Raw genomic sequence first — 20,200 nt, 5'->3', positions numbered from 1 at the left:
GTTTGTGTTTGTCCCTTTCCTTTTTTCAACATGACAATGCCCCTGTGCACAGAGCAGCTCCATAAAGAAATGATTTTCCCAGTTTGGTGTGGAGGACCTTAACTGGCCTGCACAGTCCGGACCTCAACCCCTTTGGGATGAACCGGAACGCCGACTGGGAGCCAGACCTGATCGCCCAACATCAGTGTTGGACCTCACTGATGCTCTTGTTGCTGAACTGGAGAAAATCCCTGCAGCCAGGTTCAACATCTGGTGGAAAGACTGAAACCAGCAGAGTGGAGGAGCACGTTAATGCCCATGGTTTTGGAATTACATGTTCAACACAGGTGGAATGTAACTAAGTACATTTACGCAAGTACTGTGCTTAAGTAAAACTTTTTGAGGTACTTATATGATGTAATATGATGTTTTGTTATAAATTAAACTACCCAACAGTTTATACAAGTGCAGCTGAAACAGTTTGTCGATTAATCAATTTGTCGACTGTTTAATTGGCAACCATTTTGCTGCTTTTCCTTTTATTATTTTAATAATTTTAATTTATTTTTAATAATTTTGAGGTTGGACAAAACGAGCATTGTGAAGCTGTCACTTTGGGCTCTGGGTCATTGTGACGGCATTTCTCACCATTTTTCAATCAGTCAAGAAAATAATCAGCAGATTAATCCATAATGAAAATAACAATTAGTTGCAGTCCGATACAAAATAGTTAAAAATGAGCTCCACCTCAACCAACTACAACAGTAAAACCCTGCTTTTACATTAATGCATGAGTAATATTAATCTAATGATACAATATATAATAACATAACAGTTACAAGGGACATTTTTCATCTTTTACTTTTAATACTTTAAGTACATTTTCCTGACTAACATTTTCAATGCAGAACAGAGTATTTTTTCAGTGTGGTGGTATTAGTATTTTACTAGTAGTAAAGGATCTGAATACTTCCTCCACCACTCATTTGGGTGTAATGTTCTGGTGTCCACATACTTGTGGCCGTGTAGTTTATCAGGTACACAGATCAAGTGAATCCAGGTGAAGCTGGTGTTGTAAACCTGTATCAGTCTATCCATCACATCTCTCGTACCTGTTAAGCGACTGTGCAGCGTTATCAGCTTCAGGCTGGCACTCAATCCATCTACCTTTGTCACGGCTGTTACCACGACAACACAGAGGGATTCCAGCGAATGAATGTGTGTTTGTTTGTGATCCCCATCAGCAGAGCTCTTTTTTTGTTTGCACAGTGGCCCGATAACCTTGACGGGTATAGGCGGGCGTTTAGGGGAGAATGTGAGAGACATAACAGATGAGGTAGACCTCAAAGATCAACGTAGAAAGAGGAAGAGAGGTAGAGATGAAAAGATGGAGGGAAAGAGAAGCAAGGAAGAGACCGAACTGTGTTGTCACTTAGATATTCAGCGTGAATGTTTTATCTGATTCGATCACTAAAAACACAAGATAAACATTGGTGGAAAAAGGGGTATTTGAGTGATGCATCAGATGTGTGGACCAATCAGAAGAGAGTTTGGTGGTCATGGACAGGGAGGCAGATGAGGAAATCAATGGTGTTGAACCTGAAGCCACACAGCAGACTGCAGTGGTCGAAGAAGTCCTCACTTAAGTACTTAAATATTCTAAGTAAAAGTCCTGAATTCAAAATGTTACTTAAGTAAAGGTACAGAAGTATTGTAATCAAAATGTACTTAAAGTATCTAAAGTAAGTACTCATTATGCAGAATGTTATATTCTGTTTTTTGTCACTAATGAAGACATGTAAGAGCATTTTAATGTTGTAGTTTGTCAATGTGGAGCCAACTTAAGATACTTTGTATACTACTGGCTAGACTTGTAGTACAGTACTGCATCATATCATATAAGCATATCAGATGTTTTTTATGTAAAAATAATAATAGGGTAACTATGAGTGTCAAATACATGTAGTCGGAGTAAAAAGTACAATATTTCCCTTTGAAATATAATGGCGTAGCACAGAATGAAAATACTCAAGTAAAGTAGGTAACTGCATCCGTAATTATTACCGGGGTAGGGGTGAATATTTGCCCACATACTTGCTCCGGACGGGATTAAAACTTTTTAGCTCATTGTTTTAGTTTCACATTTACTGTATGGTTCAGTCTGAGCGTTCTCATTGTTTCCAGCAGCAACAGGCAGCAGTTTTCATAGAAAAAGCTTTGATAAACCGACTGTACGCTACCTGCTCAGCATCAAACGGCAGATAGACACAGTTAGTGACCAGCTGGGGAAGAAAGTCGAAACATTTAGCAGCTAAAGAGCCAGACAGAGCTAAAAGAAGAGTCAATATTGGACTCAAATTCACCAGGTGGGCAGACAAACAACTCCAAATAAATGTAAATGTTTCTGCTGGGTGTAAATAGACACATTATCATTTTGCTAACGTGTTAACCTTAACAACTTTATGAGTTTGAGTTTTCCTGCCCAAAAATAGATTAATCAAGACTCATGCTGCAGTTAAAATCTACACAAAATGATATTTATTTGATAATTTTATTTTAATTCAAAACTGCCTTGAGAATCGTGTTGTTTTTTTTTTGAAGTAACTGACATTTAACTGGTCAATATCTGTACCCATTTTGCAGAAGACAGGAAGTCTGGTGTCTCCCTCTGAGTTTGAGTCTGATTGATTGAATTAACTCTGCAGCTGAGAGTGAAAAATATTTGCTTTAGATCGGATTCAGATCTGTCTTTTCTCTCACACTCGCTGTACTTAAACATCTTTAGCCCCGCTTCCTTCCATATGAACACTGCGGCCTTTTATCGCTAATTTTTTTTTAGCAATGCTAAAGCCTACTTTTACTCCACACCGTGTAGCTACAGTTTTAGCATTAAACGCAGGAACCATTTGCTTTTGTTTTACAAGGGGAAGAGATAATAATGCACACAGTATGATGAAGAGCAGTCTTATCAACATATAAATATCATTTATGAAGAGCATTATAGCATTATAGCATTATAACTCAATCAGCATTATAACTCAATCTGTCAACATCAACATTTCCCACTGCAGAGACTCACAGTGCAGTATGTGTGAATGCAAAACGTCATTACTTTAATATATAGATGTACCCAGCAATTTTACAGATTATATGTCTGAAAGGGTCTAATCAGTCCACCATCTTTAAAGTGCAAAGTGCATTAAGCAGTATTTCCTGCACCCCACCATCCTACACCACACAAACACATTCTTGCTACTAATGGCTCTGAGTGATCGATGGAGTGAAACCCTCATGCACACACGCGCACACACACACACACACACACACACACACACACACACACACACACAAACACAAACAGCCTGCGGTGACTTATGAACCCCAACCAGCACTCTAATTACACACATGGCTGTCAATCAAGTGTTTCAAAGGTTTAGAGAAGATGAAGAAAAGGAACACAAACCAAAAAAACATACCTTTCTAATACATTTATAAGGTGTAGTGCAGGCTATAATTTTATATTATTATTATTCCATGTGCACTCTGTGACCAGAAAAATAGAAACCCTGCATCAGAGTTTCACGCTGTGTTTTCTAGCAGCCGATTTCACATTCAAACAGTTATCTTAAGGGAAAAGAGGAAATGTGGTAACGCTTTAATTGGCTCAGTTTCATTTGAATAATGTCCAAATTTCATGCGAAGAACCATGTAATTTAGTACTAATTAAAGGAAAAATGTAGACAATGTTAAATTAGTGCACAATTAATTCCAATTAATTTCTAGTGTAACGTACAGAGTTTTAGTCCACCGCAACAAAAATGTGACATTTTTTTCTACAGGTGAGAATATAATTTAACACATATATGGACAATAAAGTTTCCAATAATAAATTGATATTGCATAAATATTCATTGTGTTTTAGTGTCTTTTAATAAGGACATTAATATTTTCCCTTTAATTAGTGCCAAATTACAGAGTTCTTCCAGGAAATGATTTATTGTGAAATTATGGACCCGCACAATAAAGCGTTACCTGGATGGGCTATTTGTGACAGCAAATGCCAACATTATTAATGAGAGAGGATATATTGTTTAGGCTGTTTTCTAGTAACTAAACTATCACAAGACAAGATGCTTCAGGATCCGGCTCAAAATGTTATATTAAAGAAGTCTAGTGCAATGTCAGGGGAAAAAAATCAGACAACCTTCATCATTTATTTAATCAACAAGCTCTGCTAAACAATTTCCCGGGGGAAACTCTGCCCTCTACAATGTAAAGCCATCCAATACAACAGCTAGGTATTGTTTAGACTTTTGAGGCTATAGTTTAGTCCACCACATTTACAAACAGGGGGAAGCATCTGCTCAACAACAACAATCTTGGCTATTGTGTCTGAAGCCCGTGAAGCAGTTTGTTTCTCTAACAAACACTTAATTTATTCATGAAAATGTAATAATTAAAGAAAGTACTCAGCTTCCTTGAGACGTCGCGTGTGTTGTGAGACAAGCACAGAAGGCTGTCAGCAGCATAACAATAAGTATAACGCTGATGGTTGTAATGATGGGCAGTAATAAAAACAATGATGGCAATCAGAGTAGCTGATTGAGAGGCTGTGATGGAGGGAGAGAGAAACACTGTAGCACGGAGAAGTAAATGGAAAGAGAGACATGGGTGGAGGAGGGAGGATGCTAAGAAAGGGGGAGCAGGAGGAAGATGAAGAAACCAGGCAATCAAGAGAGAGAGACACAGGAGGAGGAGATGGTGGGGGGAGGTTACTTTGTAGATTTAATTGCAGAGCAGTTGAGGCAATCTTTTCTGTGTGTGTATGTGTGTAGACTCTCCAATATCACATTAGCTGCAGTGTTTCATTTATCACTGTCAGGTCTGGAGCTCCAGGGGGGAGGAGAAGGGGGGAGCCCTGGACGTTCAGGCCAGGTTGTAGCTCCCTTCCAGGGCTGGGGCAGCGTTGTGAGGCCCAGGTCTGGTCTCTTGGTCTTTTAGAATGCAGCAGCAAGACTCGTCCCAAACACTCGACGTAGGGAACACATCACCCCAGTGCTGGCTGAGTTACACTGGCTCCCCATCCGTTACAGAATTCAATTTAAGATTTTACTGATTACTTTTAAATCCCAACATGGTCTGGCTCCGTTGAACTTTTAACCCCTTACTCAGCTCCGAGACCCCTCAGATCAGAAAATCAAATGCTGTTAAAAGTTTCACGGCCCAGGCTCAAAACCAAAAAGGACCGGGCTTTTACTGTTTTAGCTCCAACACTGTGGAACAAACTCCCCCTCAACATCAGGTCAGCTGAGTCAGTACCTCACTTAAAAAAGCTTTTTAAAAACTTACCTGTTCAGACTGGCATTTGTATAATATTTTGTTTTCTCGTTCTATGTTTAACTATTTGCACACTTTAATGCTGTTTTTAATCTTTTGTTTTATCTGTATGGTATTGTATTTTGTGAAGCACCTCTGGAACTCTGGTTTGTAAAGGCGCTATAGAAATAAAGTTTATTATTATTCCAGAGAAATGGGACGCAGAGGCAGAAAATCAGTGTGCTGATATTCAGTTAGGCTATATTGATTGTGAAGATGCATTTTGTACTTAGCAGGTTATCTAAGCCTGCGTAACACGTAACGGCTGGACCATAATGTGAATAAATCGTTTCTTGATTATTTTTAGCCACAGTAGCAATGGCAATGTTCGGTCGGTCCACCGCTTTGGTCCAGACTGAAAAATCTTGGCAACCATTGGATGGACTGCCATGAAATTTGGTACACACCTTCATGTTCCCCTCAGGATGAATTGTAATAACTTTGTTGATCCCTTGACTTTTAATATGGCGCCATCAGCAGGTCAAATTTTCAGTTTGTCCAGTACTTTGACCAAAAACCTGCAAAACCTAATTGTCATGTCAACCTAATTGTGTTCAGTGAATGTTAGCATGCTGACGTTAGTATTTATTAGAGCCGCAGATATATGGCATCTATCTATCTATCTATCTATCTATCTATCTATCTATCTATCTATCTATCTATCTATCTATCTATCTATCTATCTATCTATCTATCTATCTATATATATATATATATATATATATATATATATATATATATATATATATATATATATATATATATATATATATATATATAATCAACTCAAGATCCCAGCCCCTTTCTGGGGTTTTCAAATGCATTTTATCAGTGGAGTTTGCTCAGTTGTCATGTTGTCATTCAATAGAAGTTATCTGATTTGCTAATAAAGGATTTCCAGTTTATTGCTTGTATGATCAATTAATTGACTGATGGAAAATAAATTGGAAAACATTTGGATAAGTGATTACGTTTGAGTAAGTCACTCTGGGAGTCTTTCTGACCGTTTTCTGACAAACAGGAAATATAATAATAATGGAAACATCCCTGTTTTGAGTCTGGCCAGGGACCTTAATGACATCGCTCCTCTCTCTCCCCTTACAGTGTAAATATACAAATCTTCACATGTAAACTTGGGGTTTGTTCTTGCTGCAGCCATAATGGTTTTCATTTTGCTTCTGGTGAAGAATGGAAAGAAAACAAGTTAAGAAAGAAGTAAAAAAAAAAAAAAAAACATCAAATAGCTACAAAAAGCTGGAGCTGAGGAGCCTGACTCAGCATTTTGTTCACAGTTGGCTCTAAGTGCAGGGTGACGTAAAGATACTTTGTCTTCTGGTTTATCTTGGCAAAATGTAATGAAACTCGCCTCTGTCTTTACAGAATAATTTATCCACCATTTGTAGACTGATGTAAAGCTTTAGGATGCAAATTCATATAATCGAAATCCTTGTAATGATACAGTATATTGGGGTACAGCAATAAATTCAATGCTGACCTGTTTATTTTAGCTAAAAAGTGGTGTAGATAAAACAGTGCATCAAGTGCTGATTGGCTGATTCTGGAACAGCTCTGCCTGTCTCCACACACATGTAGGCCTGAGCTGAAATAGAGCAGCACTAATGGAGAGTGTGTGTGTGTGTGTGTGTGTGTGTGCGCGCTACAGATGTCGCCATGGATAAAGGCCTGTTCTGTGATCGGGCTTATTATTGTGACAGGATTTAGGGAGCTGTAGAAGAGACTGGGGGGCAGGCTGGTTACTCTCTCTTTCTCTCTCACACACACACATAATTTGTACCTAAAATGAAGTGGCTAGCTGTTTGATGTGAAGTGTCCTGAAGTGCTTTCTAACCTCTTTCACTGCTCTTTACTGCCAAATACAAGAAAATTAGTTGCCAGTACAAACAGTCAGAATCTGGCTTTTATATAGTTGAAATAAAAATCATTCTGCTCACGGAAACAAGACGTGGAACGAAAACAACCTGCAATCTTTTCTCCTCCTATTTAAATGACAACAGAAGTGTCAGTTATGCAGTGTGAGAAACTAGATATTTTGTCTATTTTTAGATGCACATCCTCAATTTTTGTTACTTCAGTCTGCTTAGATTGCTAATGAAAGGTTAAGCAATGCTGTACAAATACAACAAATGCGTAGTCTTGAGTCTCTATCACACACACACACACACACACACACATACTGTTGCATTCGACCTCACACAAGAATATGAATTCAGTTAATCAGCAAGAAGCGTTGTTATCGTTCCCAGTGAGATAAAGGCGACCACGAGAACAGGCATTTCAAAGGAGTGCTGCATGGAATAATTACTCTCCAGAAAAATGCCTCCGTATATACAGAGTGTGTGTCTGTGTGTGTGTCAAGGAAAAGATAACTGTAGAATATTAATGAATGTTTTTGAAAAGGTATTCATTTTCTTTCTCTTTCTTTCTTGTGTTTGGGAGCTTATTTTTCCCTCGTCTTAGCCTCATGTGGTTATTAGGCTATTTTTATTTTATAGTATATTTACTTTATTTACTAGGTGCTCCCCTGGCCAGTGAAAGACAAAACTGCATCAGGGAGAGCTTGAAAGCAAAAGCAGAAAATGCATGGGCAAAAGGTGCAGGGGAAACATTCACGCCCACCACCTCAAAGACCTGACAGTGGTTCCCGAAGGGATTTCTGATTCACAGTAGTGGTACTTGTGGCACTTTTGGTTGTGTTCGCGGATGGAAGATCCTGTCCTTTTTGCTGCAGTAGCGACTGTTACAGCCTGGTCTCTTGCAATAGAGAAGATTGGGTCAACCTTTGGTGTGTAACATCCTCCTGGTGAAGTTGGCAACCCCACCATATAGTAAATATCGATCAAAACATTGTGATTTCATCGGCTCTTATGATTCTGATCTTTCCAGAAATAACTGTACAGGTGTGTGTGTGTGTGTGTGTATATTCTATGGTGATATCAACAGTTATTATCTAAGAAAGGTGTGTACTTTCCAGAGCTTATATGCGTTTAGAGGTACAGTAGGAAATATGTGACAGACAGCTGATTTTCATCTTCTGCTTCCAGCTTTTGTTTTATTCTTAATTATGCTCTCCATGCGCACACACACACACACACACACACACACACACACACACACACACACACACACACACACACACACACACACAGCTGTTAGACTCATTAGTATTCTGTCTGGACTTATTGTCTTTCCCCACTGACATTTACATTTAAATTGTTTATCTCTCAGCATATGTGTGTGCGTCTAAGTGTGTGTGTGTGTGTGTGTGAGTAATGAACATGCCTTTGCTGGTCCCTGAAGGCAGCCATTACTAACACACACACAGGATAATGTAGGAGGAGGAGGAGGAAGACTATCTGTGCCAGTATTAAGATGCAGGATCTTAAATTTTCATTTGAAATCATGGAGATGTAGAAGTTTGGGGGGCTTTTAAAAATAAATTTTTTGGGGCCTTTTTTGATAGGAGCAGCTGAAGAGAGACAGGAAATGTGGGAGAGAGCGGGGGGATGACATGCAGCAAAGGATTGGATTTGAACCCAGGCTGCAGCGGTAAGGACTCAGCCTTGGCGCGGGAGCTCCCGGGTGAGCTCCCGGGTGAGCTCCCGGGTGAGCTCCCGGGTGAGCTCCCGGGTGAGCTCCCGGGTGAGCTCCCGGGTGAGCTACCGGGTGAGCTACCGGGGCGCCCCATGGAGCTGTACAAGTTCTTTAAGGCTGATGCTTTTTAAGCAAACATGACAAAGGGCCAAGGTGCTGTATATAAAGGCACAAATGTGATGACATCATACTGATGTTATGGTCAACCAATCAAGCAAAACAATTTTCAATAAGACACACAATATATGGTCAAGAACCAAATAGTTGCTCCCACATTTATCATAAAAAATGCACAAAATGATACATGGAAAATATTAAAATGCATACAAAATCTCTGCAGCATATTTCAGCAATGCTATTGACATATTGTTACTATTACCATTGTCTTATTTAATTTATTAATATTTTTTATTTTATTCTTATGTATCATGTATATTATTTTTTATTATTATATGTGTTTTTTTATTTAACTTTATTATTCTGTTTTGTTTTTAGTGTATCTACTCTTTGCACCTGTCATCCTTTGCCCGTTTTTCACCTCATTTGTATGAAACATGCTGTATAAATGAAGTTTCATTGCAGCATTAGGCTAATTCACTATTTCTTTTTAACCAAAATAATGGGATGACTCTCTCCTTAAATGCAGTGGGCTGGAATCACAGTGGCATATTTTGTTTGGATCCAAAGCAAATGTTGTGTACAACCTGACAACACTAACAACAGGAATACTGTATGATGGGAAGCTAAATTAACAGTAGGACTGTAAAGGGACTGGAGATGAGGAGCTGCAGTCATTTCCTTCCCAACACCAAATCAAGATAGGAAATGGCTGCAGCGCTCCAAACCTTCCTCCCTCGGAATAAAGAGGAAGATGAGAAAGTCAGCTCTGTCAGTCTGTCAGACAATCGTACTGCCGCTCGCTGTCTTTCAGCAGGATGAAAGGCTGCTCACGTAATCAGACAAACAAGGACGACTCAGAGAGATTCAGATGATGTGTGTGTATACCAAGTTTAAATGATCTGAGTACAGTGAATTGATAATGCAGAAGCTATACTGATTGTCAAGATTGAAGTCTTCCTCACAAATCATGCTTTGATGTGTGTGTGTGAGTGTGTGTGTGTGTGTGTGTGTTTGGAGGGCTGCTGATTGGTTGGCAGTATCCATCTGGCTGCTTTTGTCTATAGGCATGCTGCCCCACACAACAATTATGCTTCCATGCATGAAGTGTGTGTGTGTGTGTGTGTGTGTGTGTGTGTGTGTGTGTACACAAATGGCTTGCTGTACAATGCTGTGGGGGAGGGAGATGGATTAAAATAAATGGGATGGGGTAGAATGAGACTGAACCCAACATCTGGATCCTCCCTCCTTGCACCCTCCCCCTTCTTACACAAACACACACACACACACACACACACACACACACACACAGACAGCCTCCAGCTCAGCCAGGTGGTTGGGTAGCCTCAAATGGGTCCTCATGCACTTCTGGCTCAGTGTTGATTCGAGTGAATGCAGCTCGTATGAAATTAAGCAGAGCTGCTCGCCACTGTTTAAGTGGGTCACTGTGTGTGTGTTTGTGTGTGTGTGTGTGTGTGTGTGTGTGTGTGTGGTGGTGGTGGGGTGGGATATGTGTGTGGGTGTGTCAGGTGAATTCAGTGCTGTATTTATTTTTTTGGGTGGTGTGAGTCTTATGAAAAACATTTTTATTTAAAATAAACTGTACATATGGCGAGCTGTTTGGAAGTCATCATCATGGGAGGATTTTACTGTCCACTATGTAAAACCTACAGACAGGTTTGAATGGATAGTAGAGAGAGAAACTAGATCCTGAGCAGCCTTAATGCTGTTTCAGAAGCTTCTCCACCGATAAAAGGTGGGAAAGCTGAACTTTCAAGCAGTTTGTACAATTTAAAGACATACAACATATTGGTTGTCAGTTCCAGTCCTACTAAAGCCTAAATTAGTATCAGTGGAGGTAGACAACAATCTTAGCTTGCTGCCATGCTGTGTACTTCTGACCCAGTGAGTGACAGGACTGAGGAATAACATGTCGGTTACATGTGGGTTACAGAAGTCATATTACAAAAATTGATAAGCAGTCCCTTTGCAGTTTGAGTACACAGTAATCAAAAAGCCATTTGTCTCACATTATCTTCAGTCAGTTTGTAGTCGTTAGTGCAGCTCAGGTGCTAATATCTGACATGTACCTGCAGTTTTATTTTTGATCTTCCCCATTATTTTAATGTTCATAACCTCTCATTCTGTCTCTCTTTCTCACTTTCTCGTGCAGCCAAACATGATGTGAACGGCAACAGGACTGTTCCACCTTTCCCAGAGGGGACAGAGATGGCAATGTTTGGTAAGTGTCTTCTGGTCAAAAAACATCCCAGGAAGTAAAAGCAGTTTGACTAGTGCTGGTATGAGCTAAAATGTATTTCACAGTGTATTCTGCGTATTAGACAGTATCAATATACCTTATACCACAGTATATTTATTTCTCTCATAATCTCAAAAGCATGTGATTTAAATGCATTCTGGTAAAAAGGCAGAACCTGACTATATTTTGCCTGGAGTTTAGTTTTTGGTCAGTTAACTATTAACCTACTACTCTATTCCTTTTAGTATATTGTACATTATGAGTGACGAATTTGTAATTGCATTGACATTGCAAATTCACAGATTTCACAATTTAAGCCATCTCTTTTAACAGTTTGGATGAGCAAATGTCTTAACATAGATGCACAATTATGGTGTGTGTAAAAGCCTTCCATACTAGCTTTTTCTTATAATAAGAACCTAATCAGTGACTCAGCCAACAATATCTCTTTGTTGATTTTTACTCTACTGCTGGAGCAACTTCTATCAGAGTACATTCTGAAATGTTCATCAATACTCATGGACATGTTTCCTGTCGATCGACCAACTGATTAATTTGCTAATCGCTGCGGCTCTGTGATATGTGGTGTGATCAGGTCTTTTCTGTCTTGCTGTCTGTTAAAATGGATGGGATGTTAAAGGCTGTTTGTCATAGTTTTGGTTTCTTTTCTTGAAGGTATGGGTTGTTTCTGGGGAGCGGAGAGGAAGTTTTGGAGACAAAAAGGGGTTTATTCCACCCAAGTGGGCTACGCGGGAGGATACACCCCTAACGCCACCTACAAGGAAGTCTGCACAGGTAGCTTCTGCACACCGATACACACACACACATAGTGTACTGGGCAGTGTGTTGTCTACTGAGAGTCAATAGATTGTGGAAAACAAGACACACATAAACAGAGCAGTGAATAATTTCCCCCAGGTCCTATTATACTGGGGCGTAGATAAGGGTGCTATTGATGCCTGACAACTCTGAGTGTGTGTGTATGTGTGTGTTTGTGTATTTCTGTGTGATGTGTGTCCAGACCTCCCAGTGATTCCTCCAGCCAGCCAGTACAGAGTGAATCCATCATTAGACCTGCATCACCACCTGTCTTTCGTTTTCTGTCTAACTTAGTTTTATTCTTCTAAACATTTTGTAAAACATAAACAAATAACGATCAGTCACATCAGTGTAGCGCTGAAGAGATTAGTTGATTAATCGATATTTTCTGCCCTCACTATGCGTGTTGGTGCACAGCGATACAGCGAGATAACACGCTTCTAATAAATGTTGAAGAAAGGAGTTGACTGTTGTAGTTTTTATTGGCAGAAATGTCAAAAACTGTGAAAACAGTATTGGATAAAACACAACAAATTCATTGATGGTGATAAAAAAAACAGAAAAAGATGAGATACTATAAACAAGAGTAGGACCAAAGGTCTACAGCCATGCCAACTGCCTTGTGAAGCTTTTCTAAGGCACACTTTAGCTAAATGCAACATCAGCATGCTAACATGGTATACTGTTTACCATGTTCACCATCTTAGTTTAGCATTAGCATGCCAACATTTGTTAATTAGCATTAAACACAAAGTACAGCTAGATAGATTTACAGGTATTGGACAAATTCAAATTTCATTTAAGTAATTAAATCATTTAGTTCATCCTGAGGGGGACATGAATGTGTGCACCAAATGTCATGGTAATCCATCCAATAGTTGTTGAGATAGAGAGTCTCTCATAACTTTTGTGATTGGCATTTATACGCTAATTTATAGGCTAAATGATTAACTGATTACTTGTCAAATATTTTAGAGATATTGATAATAAAAATACTTATCCAGTACATCCAGGAAGCATCTAGTGGGCCAGTTTTCCTGCATTTCTCTTGCATGTTGATTTGGTAAATCTGGGTAAAATAACACACAAATGCATTTGAAATGCTTGAGAACACAGGTTGAGTGCGTGATTTATCTGTTATGGAGTATTTTTCAGCAGAGGAGGAACAGTTTGCAAAACTCACAGGTCAGTTTGTCGGCTGGGTTTGGAGTCATGGTTGAGTATGTTATTCACACATATCACACTTTCCAACTCCCCTCTAATTTTCTGCACATTTGGTTCATTCATCATTAATTGTAATAAGACCAACAGGCTACATTTCATATAGAAATATATCTGTATACTTGCATACATTTTATAATATGCATACTTTCTAACACATTTTTCTGTGAAGGGGAACTGTTGTAATACACATTTGTTTTTCATCATATTCTTACATTCCTATATAACTGTATTTGTATATACTGGTTACACTTTATCCCGAACTAGCCTGCTGATGAAGATAAGGTTCAAACACTAACCTCTCTGCTCTCACTGTTTCTAAAACGAAAATGTAGATTTGAACCTGGTTTGAACTGCTGAATGTGTGTTTTTTAATTAGCACAGTATATTGGCAGACCACTGAAAACTTCAGGAGAGACATAAAAAATGATCTGCATATTCATTGTTGGTTAAATATTTACAGTCAGATCAGTGTTGGTTTGAAATGTGCCGATTAAATTTGCATGTTTTTTCTTTTTGAAAAAAATCTACCTGTATTACTAGATATAAAAACACTCCCACACTCTTCAGTACTTTTCTTATTTCTTGTCTATGTCTCTCTTACTCACTGTGTTACATCTTTATTTGTTTTCAAAGCCATCTTCAACTACAGTCAAACAAATATACTCTATTTTTATTTTTTACTGTTAATAGCTGAAAAACTACAATGGTGGTGGTAACGTTGGCTCACAGAACATCAGGTGTGGGGTGCACATTTAAACACAGGGATCCAACAGAACAGTTCCAACAATGTATTAGCTGCAATCAATCAGGGATGGAAGGACTGATTTCTTTTCTATACATACAAAAAAGTAATTATTAAAGTAAATCAATTCATCCTTCTTTTATCAAACATAATCTAATATAAATGCAATGCAAAACAATCCGTTAGACACTCAAACAAATCCATGAAATATTAACCAAATAAAATGAGATTGTAAGTGAATAGTCATTATTTTAAGTTACATAGGTTATTTCTTTGTGCAGCACAGTAAATGTTTGGAGGGAGAGGACTGATGGGCCTGAAGGGAGGAGTTTTTATAACTCCCTAGGAGTGTCTAGCCAGTAGTGGCAGTCTACAGGAAGTTGGTTGTGGTGGTTAAAGGAAAAAATTAAGGATGGAGACTTGTGATTTAATAATAGCTATGTGCTGAAATGCTCTGCTGCTAGCATTAGGGCTGGGTATTGAGACTCAATACTTTTTTGGTGCTGACCTAAATGTGTCCATAGCAATAAGTGTCAAAAACTGACATATGCTGAAAGCGTATTCTTCCTTTACTTATGTTTTAGTCAGACAGTTATTTTGCCAATTTTCAACTGTATTTTATTTAGACGAAGTTTTTTTATGGCTGGTTATGGCAACAACATTTGAAACTTTGGCCTCTTTTGTTAAAGCTGCAATAATAAATATTTTTTGTATTAACAATGGATTAAATGACTACATGTAATGTGAAAGGGATCACTTGTATTGAGGGATCCACAGAGAATTATCACAGACTTTACAGTATCTGTAGTTTGCGACTAGCTGGTGACTGCAGCATTTAGCCAATAAAGAGCCAGGTGCTGTTGGTGGAGACCAAAAACTGAGCTAAAAGGAGAATGAATAGTGGACTTAGATTCATCAGGTGGCCAGAAACACGACTCCAAATGAATGATAATGTTGCTCAATGTCTGCTGGATGTGTAAATAGGCAACTGTTCGAGAACACGTTAGCCATATTGACTTTATAAGGTGATAATACGTCAGTGTTGTGTTAACAGCTTGCTCCACTGCCACAAAGTGGCCAAAAAAATCAATTAATACTGTTTTAAATGAACAAAAGAGTTTTCTAGAAAAACATGGTAATAATACTCCAAGTAAGGTACCAAGAAAAGTATTGTTTGGTATCGGTAGGGAAACTCATCACTCATCATTTTGATATTTGAATTCATTAAATATTCTAATTTCTTTTTCACTTTATCAATTAACAAATAGTCATTATTTTATTACTGTTCCTTAAAATGTTATACTCAAAAGTATTCATTGTTTATGTTTTTTTGATTTTTCTCGTCCCATATACTCTATTTTTATATTTGCTGTTCATTTGCTCTCAGTGCATTGTGGTATCATAGATCTGTGGTCAATTATGAGACACGCAGTCAGCTGTTCATGTTGAAATAGTGACATAATGTGATTGTATAATAATTTTACAGTTAAATGTACATTATGTGGACAACAACTCTGTGCAGCTTCATTTTCTGTTATCGTTCCAACCACTACTTTATTTCTCGACTTGTCCAAGATGAATTTATTCCTGAGAGATTGGCCTGGCGAGGCATTAATTTAATATCGACCGCTGCTTTGTCTCCGTTCGCCAATATCTACTGTAGGAATCCATAACTCCTGATATTAAAAAAGTAATAAGACAGAGAGAGAGAGAGAGAGAGAGAGAGAGATAGGAGTGGAGGTAGAATGAGAGATGGGAGGAAGATGAGGTGCAGCGTAAAGGGTCACACTCATTACCAACACCAGCTGCTATCTATCTGTCTGCAGGAGTGATCGTTTGTTATGGTTGAACATTATAATCAGCTTAAGATTAATATGGACTTTTCAAGGACAATACCTGTATTTTGGCTTTTCAGGTGTAAATTTGATCATTTTGAGAACATTTCTAAAAGCTTGACGGTTTTGACCAGAGCTTTCAGTTGAGTCACACAGTCTTGGAGTGGAGTGGCTCAGTTGTCATGTAACTGTACTTTCCATTATTCTGAGCACTTTCAGGACTTCTCTTTCATGTTGGCTTAAAAGTTCAGCTTGACAGTTTATTCTTGACCTTGGACACAGCAGTGGACAGAACAGTCTCAACTCAAGGTCCACTTATTCACTTTGTTCTGGAGCTTTTCACTTAGGACTTTAGGACTCTTTTTGGACTTCTCAACAAAGAAGTCCTAAAATGAAAATTTTAAACATCTACTGCTCTACAACTTAAAAAACTGTATCTGAGGATGAAGAGCGCATGATAGGTCAAAGGTCTGGAAGAAGCGAGTAAGTTGACAAAACAGTCTCAACTCAGGGTCAAGTTTAAAAAGAGATGGCAAGGAAATCCTTTATATTCAACCCACAGAAATATTTTATAGTCATTTTTCATACAATGATGCAGTAAAAATTGTACATACTGCACATTTTACTTGAGGGATTAATTCATTAAATATCCCAGAATTAATAGAAAAATATTTATAAGCTGTGACTTGGAGGGACCTCAAACATTCGTGATAAAAGCCACATTGATATACTGATTTATCAGTTGAACCCTGTGTGCGACCTCTGTTGTCTCTCAAACACATGAACTCACAGATGTTGTATTTTGCAGGTAGGACAGGCCACTCGGAGGTGGTGAGAGTTGTCTTCCATCCAGAGCAGATCAGCTTTGCCAACCTGCTCAAAGTTTTCTGGGAAAGCCATGACCCGACTCAAGGTACAACTTCAGCCACAGACACATAACTGAACCCCTGATACTGAATAGAGAGTTTGTTTTTATTGATAAACAGTATGAAAATGTGCCTAAAAGAGTGCTTTGACACAGGGAAAACTATAAGTATATTTGCCTGATATTTTTTGCCACATTTGTTTCCTCTGCATTAAACTTTATTTCCTGTTTGGCTTCCTTTTTCTCAGATTTTAACCAGGCAATTTAACTATTTACCAACAACAGTAATGGTTATGATGGCAGATGAACAGTGTTACAGTACAGAACAATACTTCAGTACAATTCTTGCTGTACTATGATAAATCATACATATCTTAACACATCTCATGTTCCTTGCAGTGTTACCCTTAGGGGGGATCTTTAGGAGAACAAGACTAAAAGTCTATTGCTATGTGAGGCTAAAATGCTCAAGAAAACTAAATTGTTAGGTGGATAAAAAAATGGAGGGAAAATATTGCTATTCTTTGATCCTTACCACTAGTGGGGAAAATATGTAAAATTTGGCCTAAAGGTGGCTCCAGAAGAAAAGCCATGTCGTTACCAAATTTAAAACAAAAGCATATTTGTCTGGTGGCCAATTTAGGACATTACAGACTCAGCTTGTCATGTAGCTCCAAATTGTTGTTGTTCAACTTTTATCGGTCTAAGCTGTACTTTGGCAGCTTAGGCTCAGCTGTGTTTTATATTGAATGCTAACAATAGCTTGTTAGCCATCCTCTCAAAGCACAGCTGGCATTAGCATTCTAATATGCTAACATTAAAATGTTATTGCTGACAATTTAGCATGGAGCATTTCTTAGTTGTCCAGGTTATTGTATATCAAGAAGTGCTAGGTGAAGGGCAACTGGACTTTTTAGATTCTTGAAGACGTTTTACCGTCTCTCTTGAAGACTTAATCTAAAGCAAGTCCAGTTCAGTGTCCAGCACCTCTAGATAAACATTTCATATGTTTAACATGTTAAGAAGCCAACAATAGCATTTTGACATGGTTAGCATTTTAACAACCATATTTAGCATGTTACATTGCTAATATACTAACATTAGCATGTTAACGTGATGATGTTTATCATGTAACTTCTAGCATGTTAACATTTTAACATGCTAATTTAAAATGTTACAACATGTTAGCATGCTAATGTGAGCGAGCACAGGAAAGGCTGGTGAGAATTCTGCCATTAGTTTCAGTCATGAACTCAAATGTGAAATTTTGACCTGTAGGTCGCACAAGATCAAAAGTCAGGAGGGCACCAAAGTCATTAGGATTTATACTCTGGGGATCATAAATGTCTGGAACAAAAATATTTCACTTTTGACCAAAGTGTGGGATTGACAGGTTGACTGACGCACATTGCCATCTCTAGAGCCACACCACTCGAGTGGCTCAAACCTTTGAGCTAACCAAACATTGTGGTTGACAGGCTGACAAGCTGACATTGAAATGATGAAAGGATATGTGATGAAATGATCAGTTCACAGTGAAAAACAGCATTCAGTTCTGCCAAGACAGACAAGTTATATTTTTGGAAATGCTGTCAGCTGTTGTTTTCAGATGATGTGATGTTGCCTCCGCCAAGAACTGAGGACGAAGGCATCTCGCGTCAGTTGAAATCCTGAAATCTTGATATTCACATTTTGTGTGTATGTGTGTCTGTGTGTGTTCAGGGATGCGACAGGGGAACGATATTGGGACTACATACCGCTCTGCCATCTACACCTACACAAAGCAGCATCTCGAGGAAGCTTTGGCTTCCAAAGATCAATACCAGAAGGTACACATATCTACCCATCAATCAGCCTTTAATCCCTCTATAATTGTCAGTTCTTCTCTGCTCTCTCTCCATCCGTCCTTCCATTTAATCCGTCTCTTCTCTCCCTCCTTATCTTCTTCCCTGTCACTCCCTTATTTTTTTCTCTGACTCCATTTCCCAGTATCCCCCTCTGCCGCCCATCTCTTTTTGTTTGAGTGTCTCTGAGAAAGACTGAAAGACTCTTTTTCCGTCAACAGATGAATACTGAAATATAATGGATCTGTCTGTGTGTGCATGTAGCATTTGCCATATATGTCCATATGCTTTTAAAGTCAACACACACACACAAAAGATATTCACGCACTCCCTCTGTTGAACTCTCTCCTGCTGAGACTTCTGCACCGCTATCCCACCAACAGGGCTTGTTGCCATGGAAACTGACGAGGAGGAGGTTCCTCTATTCTATTCTTTTCTATTCTATTCTATTGTAGTCTGGTCTTCATTAGAGTCCATTTTCTCTCTTATTCTTCTCCTTGTTCATCCCTCCTTTTCTTTCTGAAGCTGTTTCTCGTTTAGCATGATTTTTCTCTTAAAAGTCTCTCTCTCTCTGCTCTTGGTTTTACTCTTTTACACTACCTCCAACACTGCTGAGGTCCAGCCGCTGACCAAATCAAAACACTGTGTTTATGTTCTAATGGAAACACTAGCAAAATCCTGGTTCCTGGGTTCAAGCACTTGAGTGGATTTGCCACCAGAAAGCATTATTGCAGTTTTCTGTAGACAAGTGGGGTCACTGGGACATCTTAATCACTTTTGTGATGCTCACTTTTAATTTATAGCTGCCAATAAGTGAAAAAAATACATGAAATAAACAGACATGCAAAGACTTACAATACTATATCCTAATCAAGTACTGTTATAATGCTAAAATTGTACTCAAGTAAAGCCCTTTTTAGACATGGAATATGTAACATTGCTGGCTTCATCAAGCTGTTAAAGTGATCTTTTTGTCATTCAGACATAAGTGTCTTTTACGTTAATTGCCTTGTATGTAAAAGTGACCATGGTGCTTATTCAGACATGAGACCAACATGTTAAATTGGCTTCAGATTATTGTAAAGAGTTGCATGTCTGAAAGGGGCTTAAAATCCTTTATATATAATTGCTTAAAACCCAGTCAGTTGCATAGCGTTTATATCAGATGGTCTTTGTTTTGATTTCCCAAGGCTTGAAAGACCAGCAGCTTTGTTTCCCAAAAGTATCTTAATGGTAAGATAATGGTAAAAATGTAATTTCATGCAGCTTGTTATATTTGCAGGATGTTTCAGGGCCCAGAATGGCCATTTAGTGGACATAAACTGGAGAAGTAGCTGCCGTGTGTAAGTGTGTTTAGCTGGAAGCAGATTGGGGAGGTTGTGGATTTGCCAAGAAATTCACTGAGCACATTCGTGGTCCCAAGAAGATTGACCTTTACTAGCACAAACAAGATATCACTAATTAATATCTGGATTTTCCTTGATTTATGCTGTGGATTTCTTTGGTCCACACAAGTGGTTTTGGTGA

At 38.5% G+C, this 20,200-nt stretch overlaps 1 protein-coding gene across 2 annotated transcripts in view; it reads left to right on the top strand.

Moving 5' to 3' along the window:
* msra (methionine sulfoxide reductase A) overlaps positions 1–20,200 on the top strand; it is a 38,657-nt gene that overhangs the window by 8,152 nt on the left and 10,305 nt on the right. For both annotated transcript variants that reach the window (XM_044168992.1, XM_044168993.1), the window contains exons 2-5: positions 11,258–11,326; positions 12,020–12,139; positions 16,773–16,877; positions 18,552–18,658. In XM_044168992.1, the coding sequence (XP_044024927.1) occupies positions 11,258–11,326; positions 12,020–12,139; positions 16,773–16,877; positions 18,552–18,658 (401 nt within the window). The remainder of the gene's footprint in view (positions 1–11,257; positions 11,327–12,019; positions 12,140–16,772; positions 16,878–18,551; positions 18,659–20,200) is intronic.

This window comes from Siniperca chuatsi, linkage group LG16 (assembly GCF_020085105.1).
Source record: "Siniperca chuatsi isolate FFG_IHB_CAS linkage group LG16, ASM2008510v1, whole genome shotgun sequence".
Taxonomy (NCBI): domain Eukaryota; kingdom Metazoa; phylum Chordata; class Actinopteri; order Centrarchiformes; family Sinipercidae; genus Siniperca; species Siniperca chuatsi.
The sequence above is the reverse complement of the archived record's forward strand: the minus strand, read 5'-3'. Positions and strand labels throughout refer to the sequence as shown.